At 71.0% G+C, this 14,868-nt stretch overlaps 3 protein-coding genes across 5 annotated transcripts; all 3 read right to left on the reverse strand.

Annotated features, from left to right (window-relative positions):
- Positions 1–1,360: 1,360 nt before the first annotated feature.
- LOC106493327 (long-chain-fatty-acid--CoA ligase ACSBG2-like) lies at positions 1,361–3,959 on the reverse strand. The gene is given in 8 exon segments (XM_067316448.1): positions 1,361–1,437; positions 1,723–1,969; positions 2,060–2,199; positions 2,408–2,625; positions 2,702–2,865; positions 2,867–3,129; positions 3,535–3,712; positions 3,807–3,959. Coding segments are annotated over 8 exon segments (1,440 nt in total).
- A 1,840-nt stretch (positions 3,960–5,799) lies between these two features.
- HINT2 (histidine triad nucleotide binding protein 2) lies at positions 5,800–8,449 on the reverse strand. The gene is made up of 5 exons (XM_067315675.1): positions 8,371–8,449; positions 6,421–6,573; positions 6,230–6,334; positions 6,052–6,124; positions 5,800–5,937 (listed from the first exon to the last, which is right to left on the reverse strand). Exons 1-5 carry the CDS (start codon positions 8,437–8,439, stop codon positions 5,846–5,848), a joined length of 492 nt encoding a protein of 163 aa, XP_067171776.1. The 5' UTR covers positions 8,440–8,449; the 3' UTR covers positions 5,800–5,845.
- A 300-nt stretch (positions 8,450–8,749) lies between these two features.
- Positions 8,750–14,431, reverse strand: TAF1C (TATA-box binding protein associated factor, RNA polymerase I subunit C). Of its 3 annotated transcripts, none has more exons than XM_067316218.1 (14): positions 14,277–14,431; positions 13,863–13,956; positions 13,464–13,535; positions 13,081–13,176; positions 12,930–13,000; positions 12,538–12,785; positions 12,351–12,461; positions 12,072–12,195; positions 11,885–11,956; positions 11,594–11,729; positions 11,335–11,463; positions 10,952–11,126; positions 10,632–10,769; positions 8,750–9,998 (listed from the first exon to the last, which is right to left on the reverse strand). In XM_067316218.1, exons 1-14 carry the CDS (start codon positions 14,366–14,368, stop codon positions 8,752–8,754), a joined length of 2,805 nt encoding a protein of 934 aa, XP_067172319.1. In that variant the 5' UTR covers positions 14,369–14,431; the 3' UTR covers positions 8,750–8,751. The 3 variants fall into 3 exon arrangements, with proteins under 3 accessions (XP_067172319.1, XP_067172318.1, XP_067172317.1); XM_067316217.1 differs by having other exon boundaries at positions 13,429–13,535; positions 14,267–14,431; XM_067316216.1 differs by having other exon boundaries at positions 13,429–13,535; positions 14,237–14,431.
- Between the last annotated feature and the right edge of the window lie 437 nt (positions 14,432–14,868).

Raw genomic sequence — 14,868 nt, forward strand, 5'->3', positions numbered from 1 at the left:
GAGGGGCTGGCGGGGCAGGAGCCCCCCCCCCCCCCCGGGGCTGCGCGGGCGCTGAGCACGCTGACGCGGTGGCACGCACATCGCGCCGCCAGCCCGGGGCTATTCTTAGCCCCTCGGTGGAGGGGCCCGGAGGGCGGGCGGCGCGAGTGCCGGGCCTGCCAGGGGCCCCTCGCCGGGGACCCCGCTCCGGCCGGCCGCTCGGGGCAGCCCGGCAGCGGCCCCACGTGCCGGCGGGCCGAGCCGCGTGCCGAGGCTGAACAAACCGGACTTTATGCGCGCCAGGCTGCGGTCCCCTGCGCGGCTGGCCGGGGCCCAGGCGGCCTCGGCGGCACCACCCTCTCCCGAGCGGCCGCGGCGGCGGTGCCAGGTGGGCTGCGCGCAGCGCCAGCCCCGGCCCCGCTGCTAAATATAGCCCCGGCCCCGAGCTCGCGGCCAAGCAAACAGCCGGAGCGGGAGGCGCGGGGCAGGGAGCGCACAGGCGGGCGGGCAGGCGGGCGCACCAGCGGCCTGAGCAGGCCTGCCTGTGTTTTTGCACTTGGGGGTGTTTGCACACCGATGTATGCATGCGTGTGAGCACCGGCGCGTGGGTATCCGCGGGGGGGGGAGGGGGGTGTGCTGGGGGGCGGGCGGGTGGGTACGTGCCTGCGTGTGCATGTGGGTGCTTTTGCATTCAGCGTGTGCATGCGTATACGTGTGATGTCGGTGCATGCATATGTTGACGGATGTGTGTGTGTTTTGCACGGTGGTGCATGCACAGGCGGTCTGGTGTGCGTGCGCAGCGGTACACGTCTATGTGCAGGGGTGGGGGGCAGCAGCCCCACAGCAGAGCCCGTCCCAGCAGTGCCATTAGCTAGCAGCTATAAAACAGCTGGAAAAGGCCCAGCGATGTCTCCCTCGGATGGGGAAGGGTACATGCGCAATGAGTGCTCTTATTGCTCCCTTGTGCAAGGCAGAGAAGGGTGCCGCTGCGGTTCCCAGAGGGAGGGAGCGCCCTCGCCATGCCGTGCAATCACACCCGTGCTCAGCCTCCGAGACTCCCGTCCCCGCCGCCGGTCATGGCGGCATCTGGGGGCGCTCCCGGAGCCAGGACGGGGAGCACCGAGGGGTGCTGGGGACCCGTCCCCGGGCTGCAGCCGCGGCGGGCTCACTGCCCCTCGCTTGGCGAGCTGCCCCCTCCCAGCAGCCCCTCGCCTCCACGCAGGTGGCGAGCTGGGGGGAGCGGGGCCAGCCCAGGCCATGGGCAGAGCGATGGCCACAGCCCTGGGGCCGAGGGGACACAGGGGGCAGCGGGAGGGGGCAGCCGGGGGACAGGGACAGCGCGGTGGGGGGCAGCCCCGGGCAGGGCAGCGGCAGGCAGCCCCTAGGTGCAGTAGAGCTGCTCTATCTCGTCGTGGTACATCTTGAGCACCGCGGGGCACATCAGCTTCAAGGTGGGACCTGCCGGGGGAAGGCGGAGGGGGGTCAGGCTGGCAGGGCCGGGGTCTCATGGGGGCTTCCTGGGCACGGCCGGGCTCCTCCAGCGCCACCTCATCCCACCCCAGGGACTTTGCTGTCACGAGGTCCCCTCCAGGTGAGGAAGCCACCAAGGAGCCACCGGGAATGGGCTGGGGCTTGTCTCTGTCCCTCAGGACTAGGCGGGAGACGCCCAGACCCTGGGAGCCGCATCTCCCCCTGCAACCCCGCCGCCACGGCCCTCCCCGAGGCCCCATGCCCCAGCGTTACCCAGCTCCCCACCAGCGAAGGAGAGGTCCCGGGGCGGCAGCAGCCACTTCTGCACGCGCTGGGCGTTGGAGGTGGCGGCGCGGTTCACCTGGTCCACGCCGCGCTGGATGGCGTCGTACACGGCTGGGTCGCGGGCGCTCAGCACCTCCGACACCCGCCGTGCCTGGCTGCCCAGCTGCCGGCAGAGCTGCACCGCCGCGGGGCTCAGCTCGTCCAGCGGCGCCCCCGTCGCAGGGTCCACAGCGCACTGCCGGGAGAGAGGAGGGCGGCAGAGCCCGGGCTGGTTGGCAGCCCCGGCGCACGGGTGATGGGCACAGCGAGGAGGGGGCGCCCCCACCTTCAGCGTGAGCAGCGCGGAGAGGAACTTGCGCCGGTCACCCACCAGCATGGCGTTCTGCATGAGGGGCAGCGCAGCCTTCAGCACCTCCTCGATGGGCACGGGGGGCACGTTGTCACCCCCGGAGGCGATCAGCAGCTCTGCAAACACGTGACAGCACGGGAGGTTTCCTCGGGGCGGCTGCAGCTGATCCCCCTCTCCTAGGATGCCTGTCCATCCTCTGCTATCTACCTCCCCCAGGGCTTTTCCTCTCCCAGGTCCCCCATCTCCAGGTTTCCACCTTGCCCCATCCTGGGTTATCCCCCCGCAGCCCTGTGCAGCCCCCCCAGCCTCCCCGGCGGGCAGTGCCTTTTTTGCGTCCAGTGATGAAGATGAAGCCCTCCTGGTCAATGCAGCACAGGTCGCCGGTGTGCAGCCAGCCCTCGTCATCCAGGGCTTCCTGCATCTGCTCTGGGAGGTTCAGGTAGCCCATGAACACGTGCCGTCCCCAGATGCACAGTTCCCCAGTGCCTGAGGTGTCCTGCTGGTCGACGTGGCTCTGGCAACCCTTCATCTCCTTCCCGCAGCTGGGGAACCCAGACCGGGGTGTCAGGGGGCTGGAGGGGAGCACCCGGCCCCCTGTGCTCCAGCCACCCTGCTCACCTGAGCAGCAGGTAGGCCTGGGCGGTGGCGTAGGTGTGGGGCCTGCTGCTCTCACTCAGCCCATACATCTCGTACAGGGGCAAGCCCAGGCTCAGGAAGAAGTTGAGGGTCTTGCGGGCCATGGGCGCAGCACCCGCCAGCCGGTACCTGCACCGATCCAGCCCCCAGCTCCTGCTGCAGCCCCTGCAGCACCAGTGAGTCGGGCAGCCGGAAACCCCAGGGCGCCGAGCCCTCGCTGCGGGGATGGCCTGTGTCAGGCTTGCAGGGTCCATGGGTGCTGGGCCCTGCACCAGCCGTGCATGTGGTGGTGGTGCTGGGGGCTTGCGTGGGCTCTGCCCCCAGACCCACAGCCCTGTGCTCGCAGCAACCTGCCTGTGGGCACTGCTGTTCCCCTGCACCCTGCGCAGAGTCCTGTGCCCAGCATTGCCCTTGCGCATGGCCCCATGCCCACCCTGCCCTTGGGTGCTGCCTCGAGCCCACCCTCCTCATGGGTGCTGCTCTGAGCCTATCCTTCCCATGGGTGCAGCTCCATGCCCACCCAGCCTATAGGTGCTGCCCTGAGCCCACCCGCTCCACTGGGGCTGCCTCCTGCCCACCCCCCCCATGGGTGCTGCCCTATGCCCGCCCTGCCCACGAATGCTGCCCCATGCATATCCTGCCCATGGGTGCTGCTCTGAGCCCACCTTCTCCACTGGGGCTGCCCCCCCACACACCCTGCCCATGGGTGCTATCCCATGCCCACCCTGCCCATGGGTGCTGCCCTCTGCCCACCATCCTCACAAGTGCTGCTCTGAGCCCACCCTCCCCATGGGTGCTGCCCCATGCCCACCCACGCAGGTGCCCAGCGCCAGCCTGCAGCCCCACGCCCCTGGCCCAGCTCAACAGCAGCCTCTTGGGCAGTGATGCACTCTTGAAGGTGTCTTCCAGCTTCTCCTGCATCTTCTCCCAGATGCGGGAGACACTCAGGATGATGGTGGGACACACCTCCTTCAGGGTAGTGCCCAGGGAGCTCTGCCATGATGCAGAGCATGAAGAAACAGGCAAAACCCCCCCAGTTGCCCACAGCAGCCCCACAGCCTGCAGGACTCCCTGTCTTTGAGATCACTTTGAGAGAATCAGACTGGGTAAAGTACACAGTGCCCCCAAAACACATGGGCATCCAGATGCCCATGAATTGGGCAACGACGTGGCTCAGGGGCAGGTAGCTGAGGATCACCTCGCCCTCCTGCAGCCCCAGCACCTCCACCAGCGTCTTCATGGGCCAGGTGGGCTGTGGTGGGCACAAGCATCAGGCTGGACCCTGGCGGAGCAGCCCCCATGCTCCTACCAGCCCAGAAGCCCCCCAGCTGGGGTGCCCCAGAGGCCTCCAGGGCCGGGATGCTCACGTTGTCGGGGCTCAGCATGACCCCTTTGGAGGCACCCGTGGTGCCCAAGATGTAGATGAGGGTGCAGCACTGGTTGGCTCACAGCGAGCAGATGATGACGTCCAGCTCTGTGTCCGGCACCGCCTGGCCCAGCTCCATGAACTGCTCCCACTGCGGGAAGGCGACAGGGTGAGGGGCAGGAGTGGGCCAGCCCCGTGGGGTGACAGCAGCACCCAGGCGCAGCCCATGCAGCGTGGGCGCAGCCCCCAGGGTGCTCACCGAGTACACGTTGGGCAGCTTCGCTTGCACCGGCTCCCGCTACTGCACGACGGCCTTGAGCTCAGGCAGCTGCTCCCAGACCTACGGCGAGGCCGGAGGGGCTCAGCCGGGCACGGTCCCCCCGGCCTGGTCCCCCCGAGAGGGGTCGTGGGGAGGCAGGCGGGAGGCGACGGTGCGCCCATCCCCTGCAGGATCCTGCAGAGCTGTGCGTGGTCCTCCACCACCACCACGCTGGCCCGGCAGTCGGTGGCGATGTGGCGGCAGGGGAATTGGTGTTGTAGACGCCCACGGAGAAGCCTCTGCGCGCAGGGGCGGCGTGACGGGCACCCCGTCCCCAAGGGCTGCCACCGCTGCCTGCAGCCCACGGGGCCAAAACCCACCTGGCGCCGCGCCGCCCCGGGCGAACCTTACCCAGCCAGGATGGCCCCGACGTCGGCAACGAACCGCTCGGGGCTGCTGAAGCCCAGGATCGCCACGCCGGGGAAACGCCGCAGCCCCGGTAGGCGAGGGGCTCCCAGGCGGCCCCCCGCTTGCAACAGAGCGCCGGGCGGGCCCCGAAGCGCCGCGCCGCCTCCTGCAGCAGCTGGGCCGCCGCGAGCGGGGCCGGTCGTGGACAGGCCGGCGGTTGGTGCCAGGGCCCCGCGCCAGCCCCCTGCGGGCGGCAGCGGCGGGGTCGGCGGGACGCACGCACCCCCCGCGCCCCCGGGCTCAGCACCCCCCCGGCGCAGGGGCTGCGTGCCGAGCCCTGCGTGCACCCCGCATCCTCGCCGGCCCCAACCGGCCGTGCCCCACATCCCTGCGCGGCCCCCCGCTTGCAGCCCTGCCCCACGCCATCGCTGCAGTGCCCCCCGGCCCCGCTCCCCACCGGCCCCCCGCCTCCTGCCTGCCCCCTCTGGGGGGCCGTTCGGGGATGAGCCGGCCCCGGCCACGGCCCTGGCCCCGGCGCTGCCCGGAGGTGCCCCCTGCCCCTCGCCCGCCGCCGGGGCCCCGGGCCCCAGCACATCGTGGGGTGCGCTCGAGGTGGCCGTGCCGGCTCCCGCGCGCCCAGCGGGGGAGAAGCCGTGGGAGCGCCGGCCCCGCGGCACCCCGCAGCAGGGGGGTCTCCGCGGCACGGCCCCCTCCCCGCTTCGGGGCCCTCCCCCCCACCAGGCCCCTGCCCGCTACCCGCGCTGCCCGGCTCCGCGGCCGCGGCTGCCAGGGCCGAGCCATTTATGCGGGCGCCGGCCGCCCTCGCAGACGGCGCTGCCTCCCCATCGCGGCCCCGGGGCCCCCATCTGTGGCCCCCCGCCTGTGGGTGCCCGGCCCGGGGACACGCATCCAGCTCCCACGACACGGGACGAGAGGAGCCCAAGGCGCCCCGGGCACCCTGCCGGCGTGCCGTGCCGCACTCCCGGGGCCCCCTCGTGCATCCCCGCGCCCCCCGCCCCGGGACGCAGGCACCGGGGAGGCAGGGCGGCCGGTTGCGCTTTATTGGGGCCGGTGCCGGTGCCGGTGGTGCCGCTCAGCCCGGCGGCCAGGCCAGCTGCCGCCCGCCCAGCACGTGGAGGTGCAGGTGGTAGACGGACTGGGCGCCGTGCTTCCCGTCGTTGATGACTGCCGAGAGAAAGGAGGAGGGTGGGTTAGGGCCCCGCGGAGGCTCCTGCCCCCAGGGGCGGGGGGGGGACACGGGGGACACGCTGCCACGGGGCGGCCCGGGCACCCACTCACCCACTCGGTAGCCGTCGGCCAGTCCCTCCGCCTGCGCCGTGCGGCTGGCCACCACCAGCAGGTGCCCCAGGAGCTGGGAGCGCGGGAGCGAGAGGGTCAGCGCCGGCACCCGCCATCGCCCCCCCCGCCGCCGCCACCCGCGCACGGACCCCGGCGTCCAGGCAGGCGCCGCGCTCACCTCGGCGTCCTGGGGGCCCACGCGGCTGATGCGGGGAATGGGCCGCTTGGGGATCACCAGGAAGTGGACGGGCGCCTGCGGGGCCACATCCCGGAAGGCCAGGCACTGCCCGAGAGAGCGGGGTGAGCCGGGCGCCCACGGGCGCAGCCCCGGCCGAGGGGGCAGCCGCGCGCCCCGCCGCCCCCCGTTACCTTCTCATCCTCGTAGAGGATGGTGGCGGGCACGCTGCGGGCGATGATCTTGCTGAAGATGGTGGGCTGCTGGCCCCGCTCCTCGCCCGCCGCCGCTGCCCGCTGGGCCTTGCCCACCTCCCCGTCCTGCCCGCCGGGCGCCGCGAACCACCTCTAGGGCACAGGGGCACAGGGAGGCCTTGCAGCAGCCCGAAAGGGGTCAGGGCCGGGCTCAGGAACCCCATGGCCCAGGGCCCTGGGCATGCCCGCAAGGACTGGCGGGGGGATGCACGCAAGGAGCTGCAGGGGGGTGCACATGAGGGCTTGCAGCGGGATGCACACAAGGGGTTGCAGGGGATGCACATGAGGGCTTGCAGCGGGATGCACACAAGGGGTTGCAAGGGATGCACATGAGGGCTTGCAGTGGGATGCATGCAAGGGGTTGCAGGGGATGCACATGAGGGCTCGCAGTGGGACGCATGCAAGGGGTTGCAGGGGATGCACATGAGGGCTTGCAGCGGGATGCATGCAAGGGGTTGCAGGGGATGCACATGAGGGCTTGCAGAGGGAGGCATGCAAGGGGTTGCAGGGGGTGCACATGAGGGCTTGCAGCGGGATGCACGCAAAGGGTTGCAGGGGATGCACATGAGGGCTTGCAGCGGGATGCATGCAAGGGGTTGCAGGGGATGCACATGAGGGCTTGCAGAGGGAGGCATGCAAGGGGTTGCAGGGGATGCACATGAGGGCTCGCAGCGGGATGCATGCAAGGGGTTGCAGGGGATGCACATGAGGGCTTGCAGCGGGATGCATGCAAGGGGTTGCAGGGGGTGCACATGAGGGCTTGCAGTGGGACGCATGCAAGGGGTTGCAGGGGATGCACATGAGGGCTCGCAGCGGGATGCATGCAAGGGGTTGCAGGGGGTGCACATGAGGGCTCGCAGTGGGACGCATGCAAGGGGTTGCAGGGGATGCACATGAGGGCTTGCAGAGGGAGGCATGCAAGGGGTTGCAGGGGATGCACATGAGGGCTCGCAGCGGGATGCATGCAAGGGGTTGCAGGGGATGCACATGAGGGCTTGCAGCGGGATGCATGCAAGGGGTTGCAGGGGGTGCACATGAGGGCTTGCAGTGGGACGCATGCAAGGGGTTGCAGGGGATGCACATGAGGGCTTGCAGCGGGATGCATGCAAGGGGTTGCAGGGGGTGCACATGAGGGCTCGCAGTGGGACGCATGCAAGGGGTTGCAGGGGATGCACATGAGGGCTCGCAGCGGGATGCATGCAAGGGGTTGCAGGGGATGCACATGAGGGCTTGCAGAGGGAGGCATGCAAGGGGTTGCAGGGGGTGCACATGAGGGCTTGCAGCGGGATGCACGCAAAGGGTTGCAGGGGATGCACATGAGGGCTTGCAGCGGGATGCATGCAAGGGGTTGCAGGGGATGCACATGAGGGCTTGCAGAGGGAGGCATGCAAGGGGTTGCAGGGGATGCACATGAGGGCTCGCAGCGGGATGCATGCAAGGGGCTGCAGGGAGAGGCCCGTGAGAACTTGCAGGGAGCTGCGGGCAGGTCGAGGCCTGGCCCGCGGGCGGCAGGGCTGTGCAGGTGCCAGTGCGTGGGGAAGGTGCAGGGGGTGTGTGTACAAGGGTGCTCACGTGCGCGCTGCGTGGGGGCTGCGTGGGCACAGGGCCCCGCGGGTCAGCACAGGCAACCTGCAGGCCTGAGCGGACGCGGTGCACGCGACCGCGCGCGCCCAGGGCCCGGGGCGCGCACCCACGCACGTCAGGGCGTGCAGGCGCGTGCGCCAGCCTGCGACCCCCACGCACGCGGGTCGCGGCCCCACGGGCCCCCGCGTCCCGCGACCACGGGGGCGGCGAGGCCCCCCGCGCCCCCCGGCAGTGCCCACGCAGGCACCGCGCGTGACCGGCGCGCGCCGTCGACCCCGCGTCCCCGCCCCCCCCGCGTGCGCCTACCTGCCCCGCGCGCGCCCCCCACGCGCGAAGCGGCCCCGCGCGCGCCAGGCCCCGCGCCATCGCCGCCATCGCCGCGGCCCGCGCGCGCCAGCCCCGCCCCGCCGCCCCCATTGGCTCCCGCAGCTGCCACTCTCAGGCCTGACTCCGGCGCCTTAAAGGGCCCGCGCTCCGCCCCCCCCACCCCCACGCGTGACGCCGGGACGCCTCGCAGGAGCTGCGGGGGGGGGGGGCAGGGGGGCAGCCTCCCCCAGCGGAAGAGGGGGCTCCCACTGGGGTCCCAGCACCGAGGTGGCGCCCAGCACTCCCACCCCACGCGGCCCCTCCCAAGGACACCACACGGGAATGCTGCCCCACGACCACTTTATTGGGGGGGGGGGGGGCTCAGAAGCCCATGCGGGGGCGCTTGCGGCGGGGCTGCGAGCCCGAGAGCTGGCTCTGCGAGGAGGGGATGCAGAGCTGCCCCCCCTGGCTGGGGGGCTGGCTGCCGGGGGGCTCCGGCAGCGGCTCGGGGGGACCCTCCGTGCACACGGCCAGGTAGTCCCGCAGCATCTTGCGCCGCTCCTTGGGGATGCCCCGGGAGCGCAGCGTCTGGGAGGAGAGAAGAGGCTCGGCGGGGGGCGGCGAGGGGGGCGGGCGGCGCGGGGTGCTGCCACCCGGGGCACTGCCCCCTGCCAGGGAGCCCCCCCAGGCCTCCGTGAAGACCTGGGGCAGCGCCTCGGGGTGCCCGGGGGACAGCGGGGGGGCCGGGGCCGCGGCGGGCGCCCCGTCGCTGAGCTCCGACAGCTCCGACTGGTAGGTGACGGAGGAGGTGAAGCTGGCCGAGAGGCTGCGGTGCCCCCGTGCACGCTTCTGCCGCCGCCGGCGCTCCCGCAGCGCCCGCTGCCTCTGCGCCATGTTCAGGCCCAGCCGCTCTTCCCACCAGTGGCTCAAGTCCCCGGCCCAGGCCGCTGTCAGCCGGGCGCTCAGGGCGTCGGGCCACGCCGCCGGCTCCACGGGCTGGGGCAGGGGCTGGGGGTCGGGCCCCAGGTCCCAGCGCCGGATGCGGCCCTGCTCCCGCATGGCACGGCGCAGCTGCTGGCGCGCCCGCACGTGCAGGTCGCTGGTCCCGGCCGGCGGCCCCAGGTCCTTCCTGGTGAAGAGGCGCTTCTGGCTGATGGTGGGGGGCCCCCGGACCCCCGTGTGCCGGGGCAGCTCCTGCCAGTCCCTGAAAAGCGCCTTCAGCCAGCGGCGGTACCGCACGGCAGCAGCGGGGCTGGGCACAGCCGGCAAGGGATGGGGGCTGGCACAGGGCTCCTCCGGGTGCTGGGTTTCTTCTGAAGCTGCTGGCGTGCCCTCTTCCTCCTCCTCTTCCTCCTCGTTGACAATCACCTCCAGGTTGGACAAGTAGAAGATCTCCTCCTCCTCCTCCTCGCCACCAGAGCCAGGTGGAGACCCAGGAGTGCTCCCGAACGGAGCTTCCAGCATGGGGGAAGCGCTGGAGGCTGCCTCATCTTTGTCCTCCCCATCGGGAGCCCTAGGCTGTGCTGCCTCGTGTGTCAGGGTTTGGTAGAAGACATCCCCAGCCTCAGAGAGCTGGAAAACCAGCAGGGACTCCCGCTGCCCTCGTGCATGCGGCACCGCTGCCAGCCCTGTAGCGACAGACAGGGGATGGCCACCAGACACTGAGGGACGGAGGCAGGAAGGGAGAATGGCAGCTTGCTCCAAGCCCCAGAGCAGGGCCAAGCTCCAGCAGGTTGCTCAGGCCCTGGCCCTGTCGAGGGCTGAAGGTCTCCATGGTTGGAGGTTCCCGCTTTGGGCCCTGCTCCAGAGTTTGACCACCCTCACGGGAAATATGTTTCCTACTATTTAATGGAAATTTCCCTGCGTGCCACTTGTGCCGCTGCCTCTCGTCCCATCTTTGGCCTTCTCCAAGAAGGGCCTGGGGCTGGAGAGGCGCCAGCCCCATCAGGCCACTGCCGACAACAAGGAGACCCCTTCGCTGTCCCTTCGCCAGGCTGCCCAGCCCCACTGCTCTCCGCCTCCCCGGCCGGCTGGCCTTGCTCCCGGGCAGTTAGCTTCTGACCAGCCCCAGCCTGCCCTGGTGCTCAGGATTTCGCTTTTGCCTTTTCCAGCCCCACGCCAGAGCCCTGCAAGGGCTGTACCCTCCCCACCACCCCTGCGTCTGCCCAGGCATCGCCTGCCCAGCAGACACGAGGGAAGGCAGCCTTGGCACCGCGTCCTGCCCCCAGGACCCGCACGCCCCCGACTCGCGGGACACCCACCGGCAGCTGGGGCGCCGAGGCGCTGCTGCAGCAGCCAGTGCCGGTGTGGGAGCTGCGCGGGCAGGTGCTGCAGGCAGCCGGAGATGCTGTGCAGCTTCTGCGGAGGCCCGGCAAGCTGGCAGGCCGACTCGCTGCCCCCTGCGGAAGGAGGTGATGACATTGCTCAGTGAGCCCTGGTCCCCGCACGGCAGCCAGCCCAGGTGCCGATCAGCATAGGAGGCGGGCGCCCCGCTTTCTGCCAGGCCTGGCACCCAGAGGAGACCCTGCCCCGACGCCGTAGCACACGGCACCGCCGAACCGCTCGCAGCCCCATCTCTCACCTGTGTATTGCAGCAGCAACAGCTCCTGGGTGCGGGACGCGCCAAGCAGCACCTTATGGCTCCTGCCGGGCCCCCCCGGCACCACGTGGGCAAACAGCGGGGGGTCCTTCATCATATGCGCCCACTTCAGCACGGGCACCAGCGGCAAGCGCTCGTCCATCACGTACACTGCGAACTGGGACAGGGCACAGCTCAGCAGGGCTCACAGCAACATCCCCCCCCGGCAGCCCTCAGCCCCAGAGCAGCCAGGGTCCCCCATCACCTTCAGGGCTCACCACACGCTGGTCTCCCTAATGCCCAGGTGCTGCGGGAGGTGGCCTGGGAGCCAGGGCCGTGCTGGGGGTTCCCCCCTGAGCTGCCACCCTCCATGTCCTGGGACTCACCTGGGTGGCAACAAGGTGCTGGGAGGGGTGAGCCCTGCCCAGGTACATGGGCAGCACCACGCGCTCTCCCTGCTGGCACCCGGCTTCCTCACCCACCTTGAAGAAATCCAAGTGGCATCTCCCAGGTGCCTGGAAGAGCAGAGCAGGATGCTGTGAGCACCCAGGGGTGGGAGGCCCTCTCCTGCCACCCGCCTGCCTGCCCAGGCGGGCTGGCCCCAAGGCAGCCCCGCACCCACTGCCTGCTCCCTCCCAGGCTCACCCGTGCGTCCAGGCACTGCAGGCCGGTGCGGTCAGCGCAGCTCAGCACCCGTGGGTGGGCAGTGAACTCGCTCCAGCGCCAGGGCGAATGGTCCCGGAAAAACATGGTCTGGGGGTCCTGGCGGAGCTGCTGTAGCCTAGGGGGAGAAGGCACCGCTGTCACCGCTGGGTCTGGGGCAAGCACGGTGCAGGGGGCCAGAGCTGTCCCTCTCTGTAGGGTCCCATCACCTCCAGCCCACCCGAGACCCAGCGGTCTGCGCTGGCCCCCTCCAGCCCACGTGCCCGGCCTCACCCCGTCTCGACGCTCCAGAGGTAGACGGCTCCGCTCTGGGTGCAGACGGCCAGCTCCCCGGGGAGATGAGGGCTGCGAGAGAGGGGCACGGCTTCACCGCGGGGGCAGGAGCACCCGGCCCCAGGGAGGAGGGATGCAGAGGCAGGTGCAGAGCCCATCCGCTGCGCACCGCTTCCCCGGCGCCTACCTGACGGTGAGGCAGGAGGCAGGCACGTTGGTGCGGATGACCTGCAGTGGGGTAGGGGCAGCGCCCGTCCTGCCCGGCACCTTCCAAACACCGCAGTGATAGTCCGAGCGGACACCGACAAAACCTGATGCAGGACAGGAGAGAGCATGTTAGAGAGCAGCCCCAGGGAACAGCCCTGTGTCCAGTGGGAGCTCCTCGCTCCCTCCCCGGCCCAAGGCTGGGCGCAGGGTGCCCCACGCGCTGCCAAGGCTGGGGGACTGATCCCAGGACCATGCTCACCTTCCCCGTCCAGCTGGGCGGCAGCCACCTGCCGGATGCGTCCGTTGAGCTCAAACTGCGCTGGGGAGCCCCGGGTGCGGGGCACCTCACCCACCACCACGTCCTGGAAATCTGGGGTGCCAGCTAAGGGCAGTGCGACACAAAACCACCGTGGGGACACTCCCCAGCACCCTCGGGGGAAGGATACAGAGCTGGTTCATAGCCTGCCCTCCGGGGTACACCAGACAGCCTGTGTGTGCGCCTGCGTCTTCGGGGGGCAGCCAGGCCAGGGCCCCCCCTGTGGAGCTGTCGTCAAAGAGCAGGCTGGCCCACTGCAGCACCAGTTCGTCATGCACGCAGTCCGCCAGCAGGTCCAGCGGCACCTCAAACAGCCAGTCGCGGCACAGGTGGGAAAACCAGCGGACGCGGGAGGTGAAGTGCTGCTGGGGGCAGCCACTGTGGAGACAGCCAGCATCAGGCAGGGAGAACCAGGCAGTTCATGAGCACCAGCTGTGGGCAGGGAGTATGGGACAGGGGAAGCTGGGGTGGAGAACAGGAGCTCCCCAGTCCTCCCCAGGGCAGGGGACAGGGGACACTTACTGCCTGGCCTCCAGCCGGTTGATTTCCTCAACCAGGGATGTCATCCGGATGGTGGTGTCTCGGGCCTGTCTCTGTGGGGAGCAGATGGGGCAGAGGTTGGGGCTGGCAGCTGTAAGGGGGGCGGCACTGTCACCCCCAGAAAGACACTGACCCTCAGCTTGGCGTTGCCCAGGTAGAAGTTCTTGTGCAGCAGTTGCCCCAAGGAGCCAAATGCATCTTCTGGGTGATCCACAAAGAAGTGGCCCAGCTGTGCAGGAAGGACAGAGCGAGGGTGAGGATGTGCTGGGGTGAGATCAGGGCACTGCAGGGAGACCAGGCTCCCCTGCCCGTGCTCAGGCACATCCCCCAGCCCCAGGGCAGCAACGCTGCCCTGCAGCTCTGACAGTGGGAGAAACGCTGTAACAAGAAGTGCAGGGACCGTGTAACCCCACAACTCCAGAGCAACCTGGGGTGCCAGAACAGGCAGGTCTTCAACAAGACACAGTGTCCAAGGCCTCACCTGCTTGGTGAAGTCGAGGGCAGCTCCAGACTTGCCTGACCGGAGCTTCCTGTGAAGGACCCCGCGGTAAAGGATGTCCTGAGGCACGAGCGAGGGGACCCAGCAACCTGCAGGAAAAGGGCAGGACCCGACTGGTACCGTGGCAGCAAGCCTTACTCTCCAGGAGGCTGCATGGGTGCAAGGAGCAGGGAGAGGGGACAGCACCACTGGGGAACAGTTCACCCACCCCCAGCAAGCACCATCGGGGCAAACGGCAGGGAGAAGGGAGAGCTGCTAAAACTAACAGCGCCAGCGCATGAGAACTGATGAGGACAGACAGCCTGGAAACCCAAACCTCGGAGCAGCTCAGGGTGAGGGTCCAAAGGCGGAACAGGGTGCCCCTTCGCCCCAGGGAGCGCGCCCCTTCCTTCCCGCCCGCCCCGCAGGGCCCTCACTCGCGTTGGGACGCAGGAAGGGCACAGCAGCGACGTCGGCAGGCTCCCAGCTCTCGCCCGTCCTGCCGCAGCGGGGCACGAACGTCGTCTCGGCCTGGAGGGAGGCACAAGGTGAGAGCGGCCCACGAAGCCCGCGCCACCTCCCCGCTCAGCCCCGCGCCGCCCCCCGCGCCGCCCCCTCCCGCGCCCTCCCGCGCCAGGCCCTGCCCGTCCCGCTCCCTCCCGGATTCGGGCTGCGGAGCGGCGCGGGGCCGGGAAGGCGGGCGGGGGAGGCCGCAGCACAGCTCCCCTCCCTCGCGCGGGCCGCCAGCCCCGAGCCCCCAGCTGCCCCACCGCGGGCGGGCGGGCGCGCAGGGCTCTGCCCGCAGCCTCACCACGCGCGGGCCGGGGCGGGCGCCCAGCACCTGCCCGTACTCGCCCCAGCCGGCCGCCGGAGCGACGCCCCCCGCCTCCCCGGGCGGGCCGGCACCGAAGTACGAGGGGAAGAGGGCGGCCGGGAACGCCATAACGCGCGCCGCGGGCTCGGCCCGGCCGGGGGCGCAGGAACAGGAGAGAGCGGAGCGGAGCGGGCCGGGGGCCCCGGGAGGAGGCAGGGGGCGGGGCGGGGCCGGGCCGGGCCGAGGCGCTGCCCAGGCGGCCGCGCGCGCCGGCCGGAACTGCCGCCGCTCTAGGGCCGGAGCCGTGCGCCAATCAGCGGCCGGGGCGGGGCGGGGCGAGGAGGGGCGGGGCGAGGCGGGGCGGGGCGGGGCGGGCCCGGCCAGAACGGCGCCGCCGGGAGCGCGGCCGCGGAGCGCTGCTGCCCCCTGGCGGCCGGCGGGGGGGGGGTGCGCGGCCCCCGGAGGGACCGCGGGGAGCTGCGGGAACGGGAGCAGGAGCGGGAACGGGAGCGGTAGCGGGGGGAGCTGCAGGGCTGGGACCGGGACCGGGAGCCGGGGAGCTGCAGGGACCGGGAGCGGGACCAGAACCGGGAACAGGGGGAGCTGCAGGGCTGGGAGAGGGAGTGGGA

This window comes from Apteryx mantelli, chromosome Z (assembly GCF_036417845.1).
Source record: "Apteryx mantelli isolate bAptMan1 chromosome Z, bAptMan1.hap1, whole genome shotgun sequence".
In the NCBI taxonomy this organism is placed as follows: domain Eukaryota; kingdom Metazoa; phylum Chordata; class Aves; order Apterygiformes; family Apterygidae; genus Apteryx; species Apteryx mantelli.

What these genes read in the sequence shown, in the direction of transcription:
- HINT2 (XM_067315675.1), bottom strand. Translation starts at nt 8,439, where the DNA reads ATGGCGGCGATGGCGCGGGGCCTGGCGCGCGCGGGGCCGCTTCGCGCG. An exon ending in TCCTCTACGAGGATGAGAAG is followed by an intron (nt 6,335 to 6,420) that starts GTAACGGGGGGC and finishes TCTCTCGGGCAG; the next exon opens with TGCCTGGCCTTCCGGGATGT. An exon ending in TGGGCCCCCAGGACGCCGAG is followed by an intron (nt 6,125 to 6,229) that starts GTGAGCGCGGCG and finishes CCGCGCTCCCAG; the next exon opens with CTCCTGGGGCACCTGCTGGT.
- TAF1C (XM_067316216.1), bottom strand. Translation starts at nt 14,368, where the DNA reads ATGGCGTTCCCGGCCGCCCTCTTCCCCTCGTACTTCGGTGCCGGCCCG. An exon ending in CTTCCTGCGTCCCAACGCGA is followed by an intron (nt 13,536 to 13,862) that starts GTGAGGGCCCTG and finishes CTTTTCCTGCAG; the next exon opens with GTTGCTGGGTCCCCTCGCTC. An exon ending in AGCACCTTGTTGCCACCCAG is followed by an intron (nt 11,127 to 11,334) that starts GTGAGTCCCAGG and finishes GCCCTGTCCCAG; the next exon opens with TTCGCAGTGTACGTGATGGA.